Below are 22395 nucleotides of genomic sequence, written 5' to 3'. Positions count from 1 at the left end.
GATGGCACCAGACTGGTGTCACGCTCTTCAGCACGCCTGCGCTGCAGCATACTCCTCGCTACCACCTCTTTCCGGTATCTTTCCTTGAATTCCTCCACCGACTCCCAAACGGGCTCTGGCACTCTCCGCTGCTCAGTCGACAGCTCCATGTGTCCCCCCCCCCCCCCCAAAAAATCTTGGGCTTTCTGTGGCCGCCGACCCCGGCGTCATCGCTGTCCTTCCACCTTCCTTGGTGTCTCCTTCCAAGGAAGGGTCTCACAACCTCCCATGATTTCCTCCCATGTCCAAAACTTCTTAACCTCCATAACACACTGCTTGGTCCTGCATTGGTGGGATATTCTGTCACGGTCGTGATAATGGACGGACCAAGGCGCAGCCTGTGTTGAGTTCCACATCTTTATTTGCAGTGAAAACTTAAACAAAAAACAATAAACATACAACGAACGTGAACTACGTGGTGTATGCACTCACACAAAACAATGCACTCACACAAAACAATATCCCACAAATGCAGGTGGGAATAGGGACACCTTAACTTCTCTAGGGTATGTGGGATGGTAGCGTCCCACGTCTCCAACAGCCAGTGAAATAGCAGAGCGCCAAATTCAAAACAACAAAAATCTCATAATTCAAATTTCTCACACATACAAGTATTATACACCATTTTAAAGATAATCTTCTCGTTAATCCAACCACACTGTCCGATTTCAAAAGGCCTTACGGTGAAAGCATAGCATTAGATTATGTTAGGACAGCACCTAGACAAGAAAAACCACACAGCCATTTTCCAAGCAAGGAGAGGCGTCACAAAAACAGAAACACAGCTAAAATGAATCACTAACTTTTGATGATCTTCATCAGATGGCGCTCATAGGACTTCATGTTACACAATACATGTATGTTTTGCTCGATAAAGTTCATATTTATATCCAAAAACCCCATTTTACATTGGCGTGTAATGTTCAGAAATGTTTTGCCTCCCAAACCTCCGGTGAATGAGCACAGAAATACTCATCATAAACGTTGATAAAATATACAACTGTTATTAATAGAATTATATATACACTACTCCTTAATGCAACCGCTGTGTCAGATTTCAAAAAAGCTTTACAGCGAAAGCACACTTTGCAATAATCTGAGTACAGCGCTCAGTCACAAAACCAAACCCGCCATTTTGTGGAGTCAACAAAACTCAGAAATAGCATTATAAATATTCACTTACCTTTGATGATCTTCATCAGAATGCACTCCCAGGAATCCCAGTTCCACAATAAATGTTCATTTGTTTCGATAAAGTCCATATTTATGTCCAAATACCTCCTTTTTGTTCACGCGTTCAGTCGAGTAACCAAAATGCACTGTGCTCACGCAGAGAGTTCAGACGAAAAGTCAAAAAGGTTTATATTACAGTTCGTAGAAACATGTCAAACGATGTATAGAATCAATCTTTAGGATGTTTTTATCATAAATCTTCCATAATATTCCAAACGGACGATTCCTTTGTCTTCAAAAAGGAAAAGGAACACAGCTAACTCTCATGGGAGCGCGCGCCACTGAGCTCATGTCATTTTCTCAGTCATCTGATTCCAAGACCTCTTATTCTCTCCCCATTCACAGTAGAAGCATGAAACTACATTCTAAAGACTGTTGACATCTAGTGGAAGCCTTAGGAAGTGCAAAATGACCCCACAGACACTGTATATTTGATAGGGAATCACTTGAAAAACTACAAAACTCAGATTTCCACACTTCCTGGTTGGATTCTTTTTCACGTTTTTGCCTGCCATATGAGTTCTGTTATACTCACAGACATCATTCAAGCAGTTTTAGAAACTTCAGAGTGTTTTCTATCCAAATCTACTAATAATATGCATATCCTACCTTCTGGGCCTGAGTAGCAGGCAGTTTACTACAGGCACACTTTTCATCCAGACGTCAAAATACTGCCCCCTACCCAAGAGAGGTTAAGTATGATTCCCAATCAGAGACAACGATAATCAGCTGCCTCTAATTGGGAACCACACTCAAACCCAAACATAGAAATATATCGACTAGAACACCCCCTAGTCACGCCCTGACCTACAACACCATAGAGAACCAAGGGCTCTCTATGGTCGGGGCGTGACATCCATAATGGTTAAAATAAGCTACATGTCCCATATTATTGCACACTGTTGCCTAATATGGTCCACTAATGCTAGCGACCCTCAGGAACAACTACACAGACCTGAGAGGAAAGAAAGATAATCGGAATGAAATGGAATGATGCAAAATATCAGCTACAAATTGAAGAAACTAACACTAAAGTGACAGTTATAAATGTATGTGGTATTACTGACGGTGGCTCCCGATAGTGGCTAATATTTAAAATGATACAAGGTCAGAATACTGTGTATCCGTGGAAACACCTCCGACACACCTTCATTTCTTAGATCTCCACTCTGAACAAATACCAGGTGAATAGCATGCTATTCTCATGATGAAGTTCAAGGTCAGAATACGCATAGAGAGGAAAGCGCATCAAAAGAGAATGACGTTCCATTTACAGAAGCTTAACTCGGCCCATATGAGCTGTGATGGGCTTCTTGCTGTAGCTGTGCTGTTGTGTTATGGCTAACAGCCTCTGTTTTAGCCATGTTCATTAGAGAAGGCTGCTCTCTCTCTCTCTCTTTCTCACTCTCCCTCTCTCTCTATCAGAAAACCCAACCCTGTTAAACCAGGTTACATTCAGGGTCACTGAACTTTTCAGTAAGCAATATAGCTAGTATTCAGAGCAGAAACAACCCTGAACTGAATGTCCAATCTATGTGCATGCCCATTAGCAGAATACTTGTGACCGACACTGCAGACTCATTTAATTTCTCTGGATGTAATGATGTTGTCTCCTATCCTTGAGACAGAAAGAGAGGTGAAAACTCATTCATAACATCGCTCTGGTTTTCTCCAGTCAGCAGAAGGGTTCTGCTTCCGCCAGGCTGCCTGCATGGCTTGTAACAGGAGGGAATGTCAGCTCTGTCTGTACCCACTAGGAGGGATGTCCTTGGAAACCTGAGAACTGGGGATCGCTCCTCAAAGAGACACACACACAGACACACACAGTCATATTTATAGATGTCCACTCTCTCCACTGTCATCAAGGATCAGATTGTAGTCGTTCAATTTATTTGGGTTATTATGACCTCTTCTTATTGATCTGGTGATGTTTTACTGTAGATAAATGATGTCACATGTCAATGTTTAGATGTCCTCAATGGAGTAATACTGTTATGAGTACATTATGATATCATAAATACACAACACTATCAATACAACTAAAATATTACTAGATAATATAAAAATGTAGATCACATATATTATTTTCTACTAATAAAAAGCAATCGCCCATAAAGATGTGAAATATCTATTGTACAGTAGCTATGTCATTGACTTCCTCATAAAATGTACTGTATCTGTCACATGTAGCTGCTATATTTCCTCTGGGTTATAGATTGACTGTTTCTTCTGGGTTATATGATTCCATTAAAACCCTAGTTCTGAGAGAGAGAGAGGGAGAGGGAGAGAGAGAGAGTTTTGAGTTTTTATAAAAACCTTTATTTTATACTTAATTATTAACACAAATAAGGGCCGTTTAACCCCTGTGCGGATACGGGACGGACATCCAGCGAAAAATCTCCATTAGCATAACAAAATGTAATAATTTAATTTTTTCAATTCTTTTTTCAAATTATATCGTTTTATAGATACACCTCTCCTGAATCGAACCACGTTGTCCGATTTCAAAAAGGCTTTACAGCAAAAGCAAAACATTAGATTATGTTAGAGGAGTATATCGTAAAAGTAGCCACATAGCCATTTTCCGACCAACCACATGCATCACAAATAACCAAAAAACAGCTAAATGCAGCACTAACCTTTGACAATCTTCATCAGATGACACACCTAGGACATCATGTTACACAATACATGCATTCTTTTGTTCGATAAAGTTCATATTTATATATAAAAACAGCATTTTACATCGGTGCGTAACGTTGACTAACTATTTTCCCTCAAATGCATCCGATGAAACAGCGCTACAATTTACTAAATTACTATTCGAAAACATTTTTTTAAATGTAATATTGTCATTCTAAGATTTATAGATGAATATCTCTTGAAAGCACCTGTAATGCCAGATTTAAAAATAACTTTACTGGGTAATCACACTTTGCGATAAAAGGGGATGCAATACTCAGAACAATAGGCTAGCAATAGCAATAGGCTAGCCATCTTGGAACATTCGCATATCAAATCTAGTCTTGTATACTATTGTCAATAATCCCTTACCTTTGATTATCTTCATCCTTAGGCACTTCCAGGAATCCCAGGTCCACAACAAATGTATTTTCGTTCGAAAAAGTTCATCCTTTATGTTCCATTAGCTTGTTGTTGTTAGCGCGTTCTGAAGGCTGCACCAAAAGTACCAACGTGCGCGGGGCTACTCTTTCAACAAAATGCATTTTTTTCTTATTTAGGTTCGTTCAAACATGTCAAACGTTGTATAACATAAATATTTATGGCCTTTTTCAACCAGAGCTCCAATAAGATTCGAGGAGGACGATTGCATTGTGTTTCAAAACCTTTCGAAAGGGGAGGGTAACCAGGGGCGCCGGCGTCATAATGGTGATGGCCCTCTCCGTGTGACCACGTTCCACAGCGTGTCATTCTGTCAGTTTTCACAGTAGGAGACTCAAATTACTTTGTAAAGACTGGGGACATCTAGTGGAAGCAATAGGAAGTGCTCAATTAACCATAGCTCACGGTGTGATTAATAGGCAACGTGATGAAGTTGAGTTCGCAATTCAGAATTCCACTTCCTGTTTCGATCTGTCTCGGGGTTTTGACTGCCATATGAGTTCTGTTATACTCACAGACACCATTCAAACAGTTTTAGAAACTTTAGGGTGTTTTCTATCCACAAGTATTAATTATATGCATATCCTAGCTTCTGAGTTTGAGTAGTAGGCCGTTTAAAATGGGCACAAATTCTTTTCAAAATGCGCTGTGGCGCCCCCTATCCTAGGCGACCGTCAAGAGGTTAAGAAATTAAACAACAAATATGTCATTCCTAAATAAAAATTACAATCAATAAAATTATCTTTTACAGAGGAGAAGAACTCAAAATACACTTTTATTCTCGCTTTGACTAATCCTTTAAAAACACGTCTTACATCCTGCCCATATCCTGTGTCTATTTTGTTTCCTACTCAGAAATATGTTACATCTTACAGAAGCTTGTCCCAAAATAACATTTAACAGTTTACATTTTATTTTCTGTTCTTACTATGTTGAAACCCCAAAGTAAAAACAATGTTATTGAAAATCTCCCATACAGCTGTAAACAAAGACTCCAGTATTTCAAAGATAGGCTTTATCCTCTCACACTCCATAAAACAGTGAAAAATTGTTTATCTTATGTTACAAAAAGGACATCCATCTCCAACATCTGAGTTAATAACAGATACAAAAGCATTAACTGCAATGATGCCATGCAAAACCCTCCATTGCATGTCAGCAGTGGCCTTTTGTAACGGTGGCTTGTACAGTGCTCTCCATGCTGGCTTTACCTTGTCACCAATGCCCAGTTTTACCCTCCAAGGAGTGTATTTTCTAGTCTTCAATGTATCTTTATTCAAAACCTTGACACCCCCCCTATATAAGTCTTTCCCATTCACCTCATCCAACCCCATCTCTTCTAACCCTCTCAAATCCATTAATAACGCCTTTCTTTCTGACTCTGGGATATTGGATGTAATCCCTAGTCTTGGAAATGGGACTTTTTCATCTGGTACCTTCTTCTATTAAGCATAAACTCCGACAATCCTTTATGACCTCACCCCCAAATGTTCAGCCACTCGTCCTCCATCCATTAAGGTGGGCCCAGTCATGGCCATTCACTGTTTTAGGGTGATGATTTTGCCCTTCACCAGAATCTTGGAAAAATGTGGAACAGCTGCAGTTGTACAATCCAGTCTTGCCCCATACACCAGAGGTTCCTCCAGCAGCCAATACAATGACTCCGTTGGAGTGTGTCTGGACACCTCCATTATGCTCCACACCCTAAGAAGGACACAGTAAAACGGAGGTACTCCTTCCCTAGAAATCTGTCTACTATCAACCAAGATTAAAGCCTTCTTTATACTTAATCCCCTGACCTGCTGTAATACCAGACCTGCCACCCCTCTCCAAACCACATTTTCCGGTCCATGAAGCAACCTTTGAATAAACTGAAACCGGAAAGCAGCAGCCCTTCTAGCAAGATGTACAAGACCTTGTTCCCCCTCCTCTTTTGACAAATACAAAACACTTTGTGGATCCCAATGATATTTCTCCAAAAATAAATCTATAATAATCGCCTGTATCTTAGCCAGAAGGCCAGATGGTGGCTCTAAACATGACAACCGATGCCACAGTGCAGAGTCAACCATATTGTTAACAATAATGGTATGCCCCCTGTATGACATACGAGATAACAACCAACGCCATCTCCTCATCCTCCCTTACACCATTTCAAGCACCACATTCCAATTTTTTTCCATTCTCCCCTCATCCCATAGGTACACTCCAAGATACTTAACACCCCCCCCCTACACCATTCCAGCCCCCCCTGGCAAAGCCATGATCCCTCCGGACCATTTTCCAATCTGTAAATCATAACTTTTTTTCCCAATGAGACTCAAACTATCCACCTCTGCTTGATTTTTCACTAAAATAACAGCATAGGCTGAGAGACGAATAAGAGGAATATCCTCTGAAAGGTACACCCCTTCATTGCGATTTCTAATGCTATTTAGTAGTGGCTCTATAGCGATGGCTTATAACATTCCTGACAAAGAACACCCCTGCCTAATACCTCTTCACACTCTTCTGTTGTCAAAAGAGGAACGGAAATGTCAGGGTGAACATAAGACCTGACGAACCCGCCACATATGTTGACTCTGTATGTCGGAGTTGAAGTTCCAGAGCTTACAGGTGTGCCTGGCATGGATTGTGACTCCATCTCAATCCTCGCCCTTTTCATCGCGTGAGTGAGTCAATGATTCCAATGATTCGTCTGACAAACAAAGAACTTTGCGTCCTGCAGGCATGGATCAAACTTTGCGTCCCCCAGGCATGGATCAAAGCTGGCAAGACATTCAATAACGTCATTTTCACAGACAAATCAACCGTGGCCCTTGAGCAATTTCATCAAAATTGCTATAGAAAAAAAGGAAGAAGTTCAAGAAGATAAACGAAAACATAAAGATGTTGATGCAGAAATGCTGTTTTGAGTTATAAATGTAACACTTTAGAGTACTTAAGCATCGAATACATTGCAAGTTGAGGGATTTTTCACAACAGTAGCTGGGCTATAAAAAGTATATTGTCCTGCTAATAGGAAACATTTGCATGATGGGCTACAATCTTTATTGTAACCACAATATCACACATGATTTGTATCTACCTTTCCAATTACTTTTAGAGTTTGAGATTTACAAATGTGCGGCTTTAATAAATAGTACGCGCAAAACACCAGTCTCAACGTCAACAGTGAAGAGGCGAGTTGCAAAGAAAAAGCCATATCTCTGTCCAGTATCTGTGTTCTTTTGCCCATCTTAATCTTTTCTTTTTATTGGCCAGTCTGAGATATGGCTTTTTATTTGCAACTCTGCCTAGAAGACCAGCATCCCGGAGTCGCCTCTTCACTGTTGATTGCATTGTTTTGATGTGTGTTTGAACGCTGATACGTATACTGCAGTGCATGATTACAGAATGTTTTGTTATATTCTTCTTGTAGGCTGCTATGGGTTTAACTGTCCCACACCTTTCTCTGAAAATGATTGCAAGGTGACTCTGGGGTTGTTGCTTTTGTTCATACTAGCATTTGAAAATTGCTGATAGAATCACATTTCAGCGGCTGACAGTGTAAAAATATTATTAAAGCAATCTCTTCCTTAGTCATTCAATGTCTCTCCCCCTCCCCTTTTTATTCTCTCCCTCTCTCTCTCTCTCTCTCTTTCTCTCTCTCTCTCGCTCTCTCTCTATCTGTCTACCTCTCTTTCAGGACTGTCTGATTCTGGAGAAGAGCGATATGCACCACCCGGTCTGCTCCTTCCAGGACGACTTCCAGGAGTTTGAGATGATCGATGACGAGGATGAGGAGGATGAGGAAGATGAAGACGAGGTGGACCCTGATGCTCCTCCCTCCCCCACCGCTTCCCCTCCTTCTTCCCCCACCCTTGGCACGCTGAAGAGCCGGCCCACCACCCTCAACCTCACCACCACTGTCTCACAGGTACACATGCATGCACACACTCAACCTCCAACCTTATCACATTTAAAACCAGACTTTGCTTTCTGCTCTCCTCTGATTTGGGAAATTATGCTGACCTCTCTCTCTTTTCTCTCTCTCTCTCAGGACTCACTGAACAACAACAGCAGTCTTTCTCCAAAGAAGGGCAGCTGGCAGGACTCTCTACGCAACCCTACCTCACAGGGTGAGTACTATGTTGTCATACTGTTACCACTACCCCCTACTCATTACTTATCCAATACTAATCCACTGCCAACACCTAGCAGCTTATTTCCTCTAAATGTCCTCCAAATGTCCAAGTATTTAAAAAAATAAATGTATACTTTTTTTTAATTTTCTTGTTTTGGAGGCTACATGCACAATACACAAATTCATATAATTTAATTGTTTTTTTTGGGCCCTTTGTCCCGCGTCCTGCAACCAAACAATCATGCCCGCATTTTATCAATATATTTAAACACCAGTAATAAAAAATAAAAAAGTTTGATTTGTTGTATTTTTCAGTCAGACATTCCGACCTGTCTCTTACAGTCACGTTGCGCTTATGAAATATATATATCATAAGGATGTGGTACTGGTGATGTTAAACACTCCAATTGTTGTTGAGATCTGATATTCTGCGCAGCGCAAGATGAGACTTAGGCCAATGTCATAAGCCTATCGTCAATCAATCACATTTCTCAAATCCTTTCGGGCTACATTCCAGCTAAACTTAGAGAGGACAGTTAGCCTTAACTACTTTTAAAAAAGTGTGTTTCTGACAAGGTCATTTCGTCAAACTTGTGAGGCTATACATGGCTATATTTGCTTCTACTTTACTCAAACCCATTTTAAAAGCCTCCCTTCCTAACTGTTTTAAATTTCCTGAGACCAACCAGAAATGTTCCTTGGCCAAATATTCCCAGATTTTCATAAAACATGTGGTCTCTCGTTTATGCATCACCAAATTTTGTGCGAGGCAAAAGAGTAGGCTAAGTGTGCTTCAATGAGCTTGTTCGGTGCAGCGGGTGCATTGCTCTGACACTTCTCATAATGGTGCTCCTTTAGTAAAATTAGATCAAAGCTGAATCAATGTCTTGGAAGATCACATAATTATTCATTAGTATTCTACATAACAGAACCAAATATAATAGCTTAGTATAATGTTACTGTTACACCAAAAACTCCACCTTAGTCATTTCTTATGACATTTTAGGATGGTTAGCTGAATGGTCCAAGGTTTTTTATCATGCAAGCAAAACTCAGCAGCGTTCTCTACTAGGCAGAATTTACTTAGATTGAAACAAAATACAGGAAGGCTATATAGTTTGTTAACACCATCTGCTCTAATTTGCTTACGAAAAAGTAATTGAAGAAGATTTAAATGCATATTCCTATGAAACTGATTGAGATCAAATTATTGGCATGCAGATGCAGTTTGGACGTATCACCGGTAAAACGTGAAGAATTACAATTCACAATTGACAGTGATGATGGCCTATTATGAAATGAGTTATACTTGGTGTTTAAGGGTATTAAAAAGATTTTAAAAAATTGAGACATTGTCACATTCCTCTTCGTCAGAAGATATGTTGAAATCGCTGTTGGACAAAGTGGACCAATATGCAGCGGATTGCGTGCTCATCATCTTTTATTTTAAATGAGAACACCAGGGAAAAAACAATAAACAAAACTCACGACAGGAACAGTGTAGCAGGCTAAACAAAAGCAGTGCTAACATACAACTACCCACAAGTGACAAACAAAACACACACCTACTTATAGGACTCCCAATCAGAGGCAACTAGAAACACCTGCCTCCAATTGAGAGTCCAGCAACCAAACCTGCACATAGAAAACGTAATCTAGAACCTACTCATACTAAAACATACACCACAAAACCCCGGAACACATAAATAACACACCCCTCTAAGCTATACACAACCCCCCCCCCACCATACAAAACAAACATACCTCTGCCACACCCTGACCAAATAATACAAATAATCCTCTGTACTGGTCAGGACGTCACAGACATTGTGTGGGTGCACTGTATGCATATTCTATAATTAAACAAGAAGGCACGAGGGGTGTGGTATATGGCCAATATACCACGGCTTAGGGCTGTTCTTACGCACGACGCATCGCAGAGTGCCTGGACACATCCCTTAGCCATGGTATATTGTCCATATACCACAAACTCCTGAGGTGCCTTATTGCTATTATAAACTGGTTACCAAACGTAATTAGAGCAGTAAAAATTTATATTTTGTCATACCCAAGGTATACCACGACTGTCAGCCAATCAGCATTCAGGGGTCAAACTTCCCAGTTTATTATGATATATATGTGGAATTCCTAGTCTCTGGCAGCGTTTGGCAACGCAGAGTTCATCTCAGTCTATCCTGCCCTTCACTCCCTTGACTTTTTGGCCCTGACGGAGATGGATCAACCCAGACAACACTGCTACTCTACTTGCTCTTCTATCATAGTTCGAGGGCATCTCGTCGTTGCGGTGGTGGCACAGGGCTACTCATTTCTCCTAACTAGAGATTTTCTATTTTCTCCCTCACTCACCTGTCCATCACCTAATTTGAATGCCATGCTGTCACTGTCACTTGTCCACTCAAACTTAACATTGTTGTCATCTATCGCCCACCAGGTGCCCTTAGATAGTTCCTCAATGAGCTTGACACCTTGATAAGCTCATTTCCTGACGATGGCTCACCACTCTTCGTACTGAACGACTTCAACCTCCCGACATCTGCCTTTGATTAATTACTTTCCAACAATTTCTTTCCCCTCCTTTCTCACCCTTTCCCAATCCAACTCACAAGTCAGGCAGTACGCTTGACCTCATCTTTACTAGAGGCTGTTTGCCTACTAACACAGTGTCCAAAGAAGGACCAGAGTTATACAGAATGGTGTCGTCTGCGTAGAGGTGGATCAGAGAATCACCAGCAGCAAGAGCGACATCATTGTTGTATACAGAGAAGAGAGTCGGCCCGAGAATTGAACCCTGTGGCACCCCCATAGAGACTGCCAGAGGTCCAGAGAACAGGCCCTCTGATTTGACACACTGAACTCTATCAGAGAAGTAGTTGGTGAACCAGGCGAGGCAATCATTTGAGAAACCAAGGCTGTTGAGTCTGCCGATAAGAATGTGGTGATTGACAGAGTCGAAAGCCTTGGCCAGGTCGATGAATACGGCTGCACAGTAATGTCTCTTATCGATGGCGGTTATGATATCGTTTTGGACCTTGACCGTGGCTGAGGTGCACCCATGACCAGCTCTGAAACCAGATTGCATAGCGGAGAAGGTACGGTGGGATAAAAAGTGGCTTTAGCAGTGGATACAGAAGAGAAGGTAAAGAAGAGGAAGGTTTATTTTGCTCAGCTGCCCGCAGCCCTGTTCTTTAAGCTCGCAATGAGTCACTCAGCCACGGAGCAGAGAGGGAAGGGCCGAGCCGGCCAGGAGAAAAGAGTACAGGGCGAGTCATAGTATGGGGAAAGGGAGGAGAGTAAGGTCGAAGAGGTTGAATCAGGAGACAGGAGGGAGAAAGATTTAGCAGAAGGAAGAGAGGAAAGGTTAGAAGAGGAGCAAGTAGGGGGAGAGAATGATAGGATATAAGAGGAGAAAGAGAGAGGAGATGATTGCGACGGCGCATGACCATCTGGGTAGGGGCTGAGTGGCTAGGGTTGGAGGAGAGGGAGACAGAAAAGTAAACAAAGTAGTGATCAGAGACCTGGAAGGGGTTAGCCTCTTACATCTAGACGTTCCGCTAGCGGAACACCTGCTCCAATAGCCAATGATGGGCGTGGCGCGAATTACAAATTCCTCAAAAATACAAAAACTTCAATTTTTCAAACATATGACTATTTTACACCATTTTAAAGACAAGACTCTCCTTTATCTAACCACATTGTCCGATTTCAAAAAGGCTTTACAACGAAAGCAAAACATTAGATTACCCAGCCAGAAATAATCAGACACCCATTTTTCAAGCTAGCATATAATGTCACATAAATCCAAACCACAGCTAAATGCAGCACTAACCTTTGATGATCTTCATCAGATGACACCCCTAGGACATTATGTTATACAATACATGCATGTTTTGTTCAATCAAGTTCATATTTATATCAAAAAACAGCTTTTTACATTAGCATGTGACGTTCAGAACTAGCATACTTCCGGTGAATTTACTAAATTACTCACGATAAACGTTCACAAAAAACACAACAATTATTTTAAGAATTATAGATACAGAACTCCTCTATGCACTCGCTATGTCCGATTTTAAAATAGCTTTTCGGTGAAAGCACATTTTGCAATATTCTCAGTAGATAGCCCGGCATCACAGGGCTAGCTATTTAGAATCCCAGCAAGTTTAGCACTCACCAAAGTCAGATTTACTATAAGAACATTTTTATTACCTTTGGTGTTCTTCGTCAGAATGCACTCCCAGGACTTCTACTTCAATAACAAATGTTGGTTTGGTCCCAAATAATCCATTGTTATATCCAAATAGCGGCGTTTTGTTCGTGCGTTCAAGACACTATCCGAATGGTAAAGAAGGGTGACGAGCATGACGCATTTCGTGACCAAAAATGTCTAAATATTCCATTACCGTACTTCGAAGCATGTCAACCGCTGTTTAAAATCAATTTTTATGCCATTTTCTCGTAAAAAAGCGATAATATTCCGACCGGGAATCTGCGTTTAGGTAAAAAGACGAAAGAAAATAAAGCATGGGGTCGACTCGTGCACGCGCCTAAGCCCATTGTCCTCTGATCGGCCACTTACCAAAGGCGATAATGTGTTTCAGCCAGAGGCTGCCTCGATATCATTCAGCTTTTTCCCGGGTTCTGAGAGCCTATGGGAGCCGTAGGAAGTGTCACGTTACAGCAAAGATCCTCAGTCTTCAATAAAAAGAGCCAAGATGAACAAGAACTTGTCAGACAGGTCACTTCCTGTATGGAATCTTCTCAGGTTTTTGCCTGCCATATGAGTTCTGTTATACTCACAGACACCATTCAAACAGTTTTAGAAATGTTAGGGTGTTTTCTATCCAAAGGCAATAATTATATGCATATTCTAGTTTCTGGGCAGGAGTAATAATCAGATTAAATCGGGTACGTTTTTTATCCGGCCGTGAAAATACTGCCCCCTAGCCATAACAGGTTAACTAACCTCCAGACGAGCTTCAATGCCATACAACTCCCCTTCTGTGGCCTCCAACTGCTCTTAAATGCAAGTAAATCTAAATGCATGCTCTTCGATCGCTGCCCGCACCTGTCCGCCCGTCCAGCATCACTACTCTGGACGGTTCTGACTTAGACTATGTGGACAACTACAAATACCTAGGTCACTGGTCACCATAGCAGCACCCACCCGTAGCATGCGCTCCAGCAGGTATATCTCACTAGTCAACCCCAAAGCCAATTCTTCCTTTGGCCGCATTTCCTTCCAGTTCTCTGCTGCCAATGACTGGAACGAACTTCAAAAATCACTGAAGCAGGTGACTCATATCTCCCTCACTAGCTTTAAGCACCAGCTGTCAGAGCAGCTCACAGATCACTGCACATGTACATAGCCCATCTGTAAATAGCCCATCCAACTACCTCATCCCCATACTGTATTTATTTATTTATCTTGCTCCTTTGCACCCCAGTATCTCTACTTGCACATTCAACTTCTGCACATCTACCATTCCAGTGTTTAATTGCTATATTGTAATTACTTCGCCACCATGGCCTATTTATTGCCTTACCTCCCTTATCCTACTTCATTTGGACATGCTGTATATAGACTTTTTCTACTGTATTATTGACTGTATGTTTGTTTATTCCATGTGTAACTCTGTGTTGTTGTATGTGTCGAACTGCTTTGCTTTATCTTGGCCAGGTCACAGTTATAATTGAGAACTTGCCTACCTGGTTAAATAAAGGTGAAATAAAAAAAAGAAAATATCACTACATTTAAAGCTTCAGGCTCTGACTCTAGGAAAGTTTTTTCCAACTTTTCCTCCCTTCTTAATCCTCCATCCTTCCTCCTCCCTCTCTGCAGACGACTATCAACCACTTTGAAAAGAAGGTTGACACTGTCCCACTTGTTGTCCCGCATTTGGGTATTTTAAATGTGGTCACCCTAACCCCACCGGTACCCCATGGGCCTAAAATAGCTACATATATACAGTACCAGTCAAATGTTTGGACACACCTACTCATTCAACGTTTTTCTTTATTTTTACTATTTTCTACATTGTTTCATGACGCATCAGTGACATGGCAGGAGATGTTTTGAAACAATTACTGCTTCGCATACAAGCCAGTGAATTCTATGCGTTACAGCTGGATGAATCAACTGACATGGCGGGCCTGGCACAGCTCCTGGTATATGTCCGTTACGTTTATGGGGGTCAATTAAGGAAGACCTCCTCTTCTGCCAAGCACTGGAAACCAGGACAAAATTAGAGGATATTTTTTAAGTACCGGACAGCTTTGTGACATCAAACGGACTTTGGTGGTCAAGATGTGTTGGTATCTGTACTGATGGCGCAAAAGTCATGACAGGGAGACATAGTGGAGTGGTAACGCACGTGCAAGCAGTTGTTCCCGACGCCACTTGGGTTCACTTCAGAATCCACCGAGAGGCTCTTGCTGCCAAGGGAATGCCTGACAGCTTGAAAGACGATTTGGACACTACAGTGAAAATGTTTAACTTTGTTAAAGCAAGGCCCCTGAACTCTTGTGTATTTTCTGCATTATGGGCAGTGACCATGTGATGCTTTTACAACATACAGAAGTGCGCTGGTTATCAAGGGGCAAGGTATCGACATGTTTTTTTAAATTGAGAGACGAGCTTAAAGTTTACTTTAATGACCGTAATTTTCACTTGTCTGACCGCTTGCATGATGATGAGTTTCTCACACAACTGGCCTATCTGGGTGATGTTTTTTCTCATCTGAATGATCTGAATCTAGGATTACAGGGACTCTCCGCAACTATGTTTAATGTGCGGGACAAAATTGAGGCTATGAATAAGAAGTTAGAGCTCTTTTTCAGTCTGCGTTAACAAGGACACCACACAGGTCTTTCCATCATTGTATGATTTTTTTGTGTGCAAATGAACTCAAGCGTACGGACAATGTCAAATGTGATATAGCGAAGCACCTGAGTGAGCTGGGTGCGCAATTACGCAGGTACTTTCCCGAAACGGAAGACACAAACAACCGGATTCGTTATCCCTTTCATGCTCTGCCTCCTGTCCACTTACCGATATCTGAACAAGAGAGCCTCATCGAAATTGCAACAAGCGGTTCTGTGAAAATGTAATTTAATCAGAAGCCACTGCCAGATTTCTGGATAGGGCTGTGCTCAGATTTTCTTGCCGTGGCAAATTGTGCTGTTAAGACACTGATGCCCTTTGCAACCACGTACCTACATGTAACGGCTGTCTTCGTCGTCAGATGAAACAGATAAGTCATCGTCCGAAAAGGTGGACCAATACGCAGCGGAGTGAGTGTTCATATTCAATATTTAATTAATAGAAACACTTTAAACAAAACACGAAAATGAACGACAGCCTACAGTAATGCTAGGTACAAAACTAAATAGAAACAATTACCCACAAAACCCAAAGGAAAAACATGCTCCTTATGTGTGACTCCCAATCAGCAGCAACGAGCTTCAGCTGTGCCTGATTGGGAGCCACACACGGCCCAAAACAAAGAAATACCAAAACATAGAAAAAGGAACATAGAACACCCACCCAATGTAACACCCTGGCCTAACCAAAATAAAGAACAAAAACCCCTCTCTATGGCCAGGGCGTTACAGTACCCCCCCCCCCAAAGGTGCGGACTCCGGCCGCAAAACCTGACTCTGAAGGGGAGGGTCCGGGTGGGCCTTCTTACGGCGGCGGCTCAGGTGCGGGACGTGGAGTCTGCTCCACCCTTGACGTCGCCCTCTTAGGTGGCGCACCTGGCCGCGCCGAAGGTCTGGTGGGCGACGCTGACTGCACCCGGCTGGCGACCGGGCGATGGTTGCGCCCGGCTGGCGGGCGACCCTGGTTGCGCCCGGCTGGCGACCGGCGATGGTTGCGCCCGGCTGGCGGGCGACCCTGGCTGCGCCCGGCTAGCGGGCGTCCCCTGGCTGCGCCCGGCTGGCGGGCGTCCCTGGCTGCGCCCGGCTGGCGGGCGGCGATGGTTGCGCCCGGCTGGCGGGCGACCCCTGGCTGCGCCCGGCTGGCGGGCGTCCTGGCAGCGCCCGGCTGGCGGGCGTCCCTGGCGGCTCCGACGGCACTGACCCAGGATTCACCAGGCTGGGGAGACATGAGGGATGCCTGGCCCTGGGCACAGGCCTCACCGGGCTGGCGGGCGTCCCTGGCCACTCTGGCAGTTCAGGGCAGTCTGGCCACTCTGGCAGTTCAGCGCAGCCTGGCCACTCCGGCAGTTCAGCACAGTCTGGCCACTCCGGCAGTTCAGCGCAGTCTGGCCACTCCGGCAGTTCAGCGCAGTCTGGCCTCTCTGGCGACTGTTGACTGGTGGGCAGCTCTGACGACTGTTGACTGGCGGGCAGCTCTGACGACTGTTGACTGGCGGGCAGCTCTGACGACTGTTGACTGGCGGGCAGCTCTGACGACTGTTGACTGGCGGGCAGCTCTGACGACTGTTGACTGGCGGGCAGCTCTGGCGACTGTTGACTGGTGAGACCCACTGGAGGCCTAGTCCTGGGAGGTGGCACAGGATGGACCAGGATGGGGAGACCCACTGGAGGCCTGGTCCTGGGAGGTGGCACAGGATGGACCAGGATGGGGAGACCCACTGGAGGCCTGGTCCTGGGAGGTGGCACAGGATGGACCAGGATGGGGAGACCCACTGGAGGCCTGGTCCGAGGAGGAGGCACAGGATAAACCGGGCTGTGGGGGAGCACTGGAGTTCTGGTACGGACACTCTTTACCCACACTCCAGGCTGAATGCCCACTTTGGCCTGGCACGGGCGGAGAGCAGGCATTGGGCGAACTGGACCCTCCCAGCGCTCTGGAGACACAGTGCGCAACGCCAGCGCAGGATAACCTGGACCGAGGAGGCGCACTGGAGACCAGATGCGCTGAGCTGGCACCATCCGCCCTGGCTCGATGCCTGCACTCGCATGGCACTTGCGGGGGGCTGGTATGTAGCGCACCGGGCTTTGAACGCGCACTGGGGACACCGTGCGCTCCACAGCATAACATGGTGTCTTACCAGTACCACGCTGCTTCCGGTAAGCACGGGGAGTTGGCTTAGGTCTACCACCTGACTCCGCCAATCTCCCCGTGTGCCCCCCCCCAAAAAATTGTGGGGCTGCCTCCCGTGTCCGTTGCGCTCCCTCTCCTCATACCAGCGCCTCTCAGCTCTCGCCGCCTCGATCTCCCACTGCAGGCGGCGATAATCCCCAGCTTGAGTCCATGGTCCTTTCCCGTCCAGGATTTCCTCCCAAGTCCATGACTCCAGATAGCTTTTCTCCTGGTGCCTCTCCTTGTGCTGCTCCTTCCTCTGCTGCTTGGTCCGTTGTTGGTGGGTAATTCTGTAACGGCTGTCTTCGTCGTCAGATGAAACAGATAAGTCATCGTCCGAAAAGGTGGACCAATACGCAGCGGAGTGAGTGTTCATATTCAATATTTAATTAATAGAAACACTTTAAACAAAACACGAAAATGAACGACAGCCTACAGTTCTGCTAGGTACAAAACTAAACAGAAACAATTACCCACAAAACCCAAAGGAAAAACATGCTCCTTATGTGTGACTCCCAATCAGCAGCAACGATCTTCAGCTGTGCCTGATTGGGAGCCACACACGGCCCAAAACAAAGAAATACCAAAACATAGAAAAAAGGAACATAGAACACCCACCCAATGTAACACCCTGGCCTAACCAAAATAAAGAACAAAAAACCCCTCTCTATGGCCAGGGCGTTACAGTACAGTTGAAGTCGGAAGTTTACATACACCTTTGCCAAATACATATAAACTCCGTTTTTCACAATTCCTGACATTTAATCCTAGTAAAAATTCCCTCTCTTAGGTCAGTTAGGATCACCACTTTATTTTAAGAATATGAAATGTCAGAATAATAGTAGAGAGAATGATTTATTTCAGCTTTTATTTCTTTCATCATATTCCCAGTGGGTCAGAAGTTTACATACACATAGTATTTGGTAGCATTGCCTTTAAATTGTTTAACTTGGGTCAAACGTTTCGGGTAGCCTTCCACAAGCTTCCCACAATAAGTTGGGTGAATTTTGGCCCATTCCTCCTGACAGAGCTGGTGTAACTGAGTCAGGTTTGTAGGCCTCCTTGCTCGCACACACTTTTTCAGTTCTGCCCACAAATGTTCTATAAGATTGAGGTCAGGGCTTTGTGATGGCCATTCCAATACCTTGACTTTGTTGCTCTTCAGTCATTTTGCCACAACTTTGGAAGTATGCTTGGGGTCATTGTCCATTTGGAAGACCCATTTGCGACCAAGCTTTAACTTCCTGACTGATGTCTTGAGATTTTGCTTCAATATATCCACCTAATTTTCCATCCTCATGATGCCATCTATTTTGTGAAGTGCACCAGTCCCTCCTGCAGCAAAGCACTCCCACAACATGATGCTGCCACCACCGTGCTTCACGATTGGGATGGTGTTCTTCGGCTTACAAGCCTCCGCCTTTTTCCTCCAAACATAACGATGGTCATTATGGCGAACAGTTCTATTTTTTTTTCATCACACCAGAGGACATTTCTCCAAAAAGTACAATCTTTGTCCCCATGTGCATGTCCATGTGCATGTGCAGTTGCAAACCGCAGTCTGGCTTTTCTATAGCGGTTTTGGAGCAGTGGCTTCTTCCTTGCTGAGCGGCCTTTCAGGTTATGTCGATATAGGACTCGTTTTACTGTGGATATAGATACTTTTGTACCTGTTTCCTCTAGCATCGTCACAAGGTCCTTTGCTGTTGTTATGGGATTGATTTGCACTTTTCGCAACAAAATACATTCATCTCTAGGAGACAACACGTCTCCTTCCTGAGCGGTATGACGGCTGCGTGGTCCCATGGTGTTTATACTTGTGTACTATTGTTTGTACAGATGAACGTGGTACCTTCATGCATTTGGAAATTGCTCCCAAGGATGAACCAGACTTGTGGAGGTCTACAATCTTTTTTCTGAGGTCTTGGCTGATTTCTTTTGATTTTCCCATGATGTCAAGCAAAGAGGCACTGCATTTGAAGGTAGGCCTTGAATTACATCCACAGTTACACCTCCAATTGACTCAAATGATGTCAATATCAGAAGCTTCTAAAGCCATGACATAATTTTCTGGAATTTTTCAAGCTGTTCAAAGGCACAGTCAAGTTATTGTATGTAAACTTCTGACCCACTGGAATTGTGATACAGTGATTTATAAGTGAAATAATCTGTCTGTAAACAATTGTTGGAAAAATTACTTGTGTCATGCACAAAGTAGATGTCATAACCGACTTGCCAAAACTATAGTTTGTTAACAAGACATTTGTGGAGTGGTTGAAAAACGAGTTTTAATGACTCCAACCTAAGTGTATGTAAACTTCCGACTTCAACTGTATGTGAGAGTGGATTCTCGACCCTCACTAGAATGAAGCTAAGTACAGGCACAGACTGTGTGTGGAAAATGATTTAAGACTGAGACTCTCTCCAATACAATCCAGCATTGCAGAGTTATGTGCATCCTTTCAAGCACACCCTTCTCATTAACCTGTGGTGAGTTATTTAACATTTTTGATGAACAAATACGTTTTTTTATGTATGATGGCTAATAAAGAGCAAAATTATTGATTATTATTATATTATTATTTGTGCCTTAGTCCTACAAGAGGTCTTTGACACATCCCATGAGTCGGGTTGTGACAAAAACACACACTCATTCTTATGTTTAATAAATGTATCGTGTAGTGTGTGTGTGGCAGGCTTACAATGATGGCAAAAACAACATTTGAGAGTGTGCTGACCCTGGTGCTAGAGGGGGTAAGCAGCTGGAGGTTGAATGTTTAAAGGGGTACGGGACTATAAAAGGTTTGGGAACCAGTGCCTAAAGGTATCAAAAAATGATGTAAAACAATTATTGGATGAAACATTGAATTTTGCATTACTGCTATTAACCAATAGAAACGCATTGAATAACAGATTCACTACTTGGAACAACAGATAGTAAAAAAAAAAATCTGAGAGATATTTGAAAGATCAGGAAACTTTCTTTTCATGTATTTATTCCCTTATTTTAGGCACTAAACTACTGTACTGTACTTACATCATTTTTTTAAACTGGTACCGTGGATCTTCAGACGAGTCTCGTGAGGCTTGTGGGCATCCTGGAGAACATCATCATGTTTGTGAGAGTCTCAGCTGTCCACAGAGGGTTGCTATTCTTGTGTAGGCCAAAACGTTTGGACGCTATAGATGTTTTTGGGAGAAGAACGATTTTTGTGAGAAGACCATTTTTGGGAGAAGACCGCTCAAGCTTTGACACCATTCCACAAGCAACCAAGGCTCTCCAACATATCAAGAAAATAGAAAACTCGATAATAGTATGAAATCGATTCGAGATGTTTTCTGCCTGTTTTATTCTTATTCAAAGAGGATGAATCATGCGGGGAGGTAGATGGTAGATGTTCATGCTCTCCTGTCCTCAGTGATTCTCTCCAGTGATTCTCTCCAGTGATTCTCTCCTGTGATTCTCTCCTGTGGTTCTCTCCACAGAACAAAGGGACAGGATGTAGTTTTATAACTCAGCCCTAGCCTGGGGTTGACCAATTAGAATTCCTTGCAATAAAACTGGGCCAATGGCCAAATAACAAATATCCTATTTCAGGTTGGACCAATGAGAACGTGCCACACGTTCAGGACTGACATTCCTAACAGATGTTGAACTGAAAACCAACTATTTCCATTGATAATTCCCTATTGACCGTTAGTACTCTATTGACTTTTAGTGCTTTTGACCTCTTGTCCTCTGCGTTGTGTATTTATCTTCGTAATATTCTTACGTGATAATCAGAGAGTATATGTTGGAGAACCTTGATTGCGTTTGGATTGTAGTTGGTCTTTTAGATTTGTCCCGCATGTCCAGAATGGTGTTCATGTCTGTCCCAATAACAAGTTGGAATTCAGTTAATTTAGCTTGCGTAGCTGGGATCTCACCTGTTTTAGCAGTTCGGTTACTCAGGTCTGGGTAGATGCTGATCCTCTTCCCTGCATTGGGTCAGATCCCTGGATTCCGCTGCAAGGTCAACAAATTGCTGCTTACTTCAAAGCTGTGGATCGGTGCAATCATACAGCGAGCTGTTGCGGAGTTGACCCATGTGGTGCGCAATGTTAATCAGCGGCATGGGACCCACCTTTCCTGCCAGAACAGTTCATAGAAAAGATTGCTTATGAAGGAATGCCCTAGCTTTCTAAGGAAACGTTTTTCTACAAATGTTTGTATGATCATTTATCTACCTCTTAGTATTGTCTTTAGATGCTGTGTCTTTAAATGTTACAGAAAGCTGTTGTCCTCTGCTTGCAGGCCGTCTGTCTCCAACCCACTCTTGTCTGGAGGATGGGAGTCACGTGACGGGCCAGTGCCCCTCCCAACCAGCCCCCAGGCCCCAGGGTCCCAGAGCAAAGGTACTCCCCCCAAACAGGCAGGGGAGGGCACCTACCCCCAGTCCCCTCGCAGGCCCCTCCTTTGCGACATGGAAGGCAACAGACGGGAGAGGCCTGAATACGGTAACAAACAAAATGGCTGCCTGTCAGAGTTCAGAGGTCATCATCCCCCATAAACATGAAGTGACGTGATGTGAAAGTGTAGTCGTCCTGTCCTCCTGTCCTCACTGGCCAGAGCTATAGATAAAGACTTTGGCAAACTCCGTTTGGGATTCTCTAAAGAATGGGCTCCATTTTGACACCAAAAGTTCCTAGTCCAATTTGTGAGAATTCATTTGTTATTGAGTGTTTGGACGCAACACAAGGATAGTTTGCATAGGTCGGTTTATCTCCTGCTCCCCTCACTGCCATCCCCACTTTGGTGACTTCT

General features: G+C 43.6%; 1 protein-coding gene across 1 annotated transcript in view; it reads left to right on the top strand.

Annotated features, from left to right (window-relative positions):
* Positions 1–22395, top strand: part of LOC123723758 (C-Jun-amino-terminal kinase-interacting protein 2) — a 154278-nt gene that overhangs the window by 116377 nt on the left and 15506 nt on the right. The window contains exons 3-5 of the mRNA XM_045700352.1: positions 8084–8314; positions 8438–8516; positions 21886–21972. Of these exons, the coding sequence (XP_045556308.1) occupies positions 8084–8314; positions 8438–8516; positions 21886–21972 (397 nt within the window). The remainder of the gene's footprint in view (positions 1–8083; positions 8315–8437; positions 8517–21885; positions 21973–22395) is intronic.

The sequence above is a fragment of the Salmo salar genome, chromosome ssa17, assembly GCF_905237065.1.
Source record: "Salmo salar chromosome ssa17, Ssal_v3.1, whole genome shotgun sequence".
In the NCBI taxonomy this organism is placed as follows: Eukaryota; Metazoa; Chordata; class Actinopteri; order Salmoniformes; family Salmonidae; genus Salmo; species Salmo salar.
Note: the sequence above shows the minus strand (reverse complement) of the source record. Positions and strands in the feature narration are given on the sequence as shown.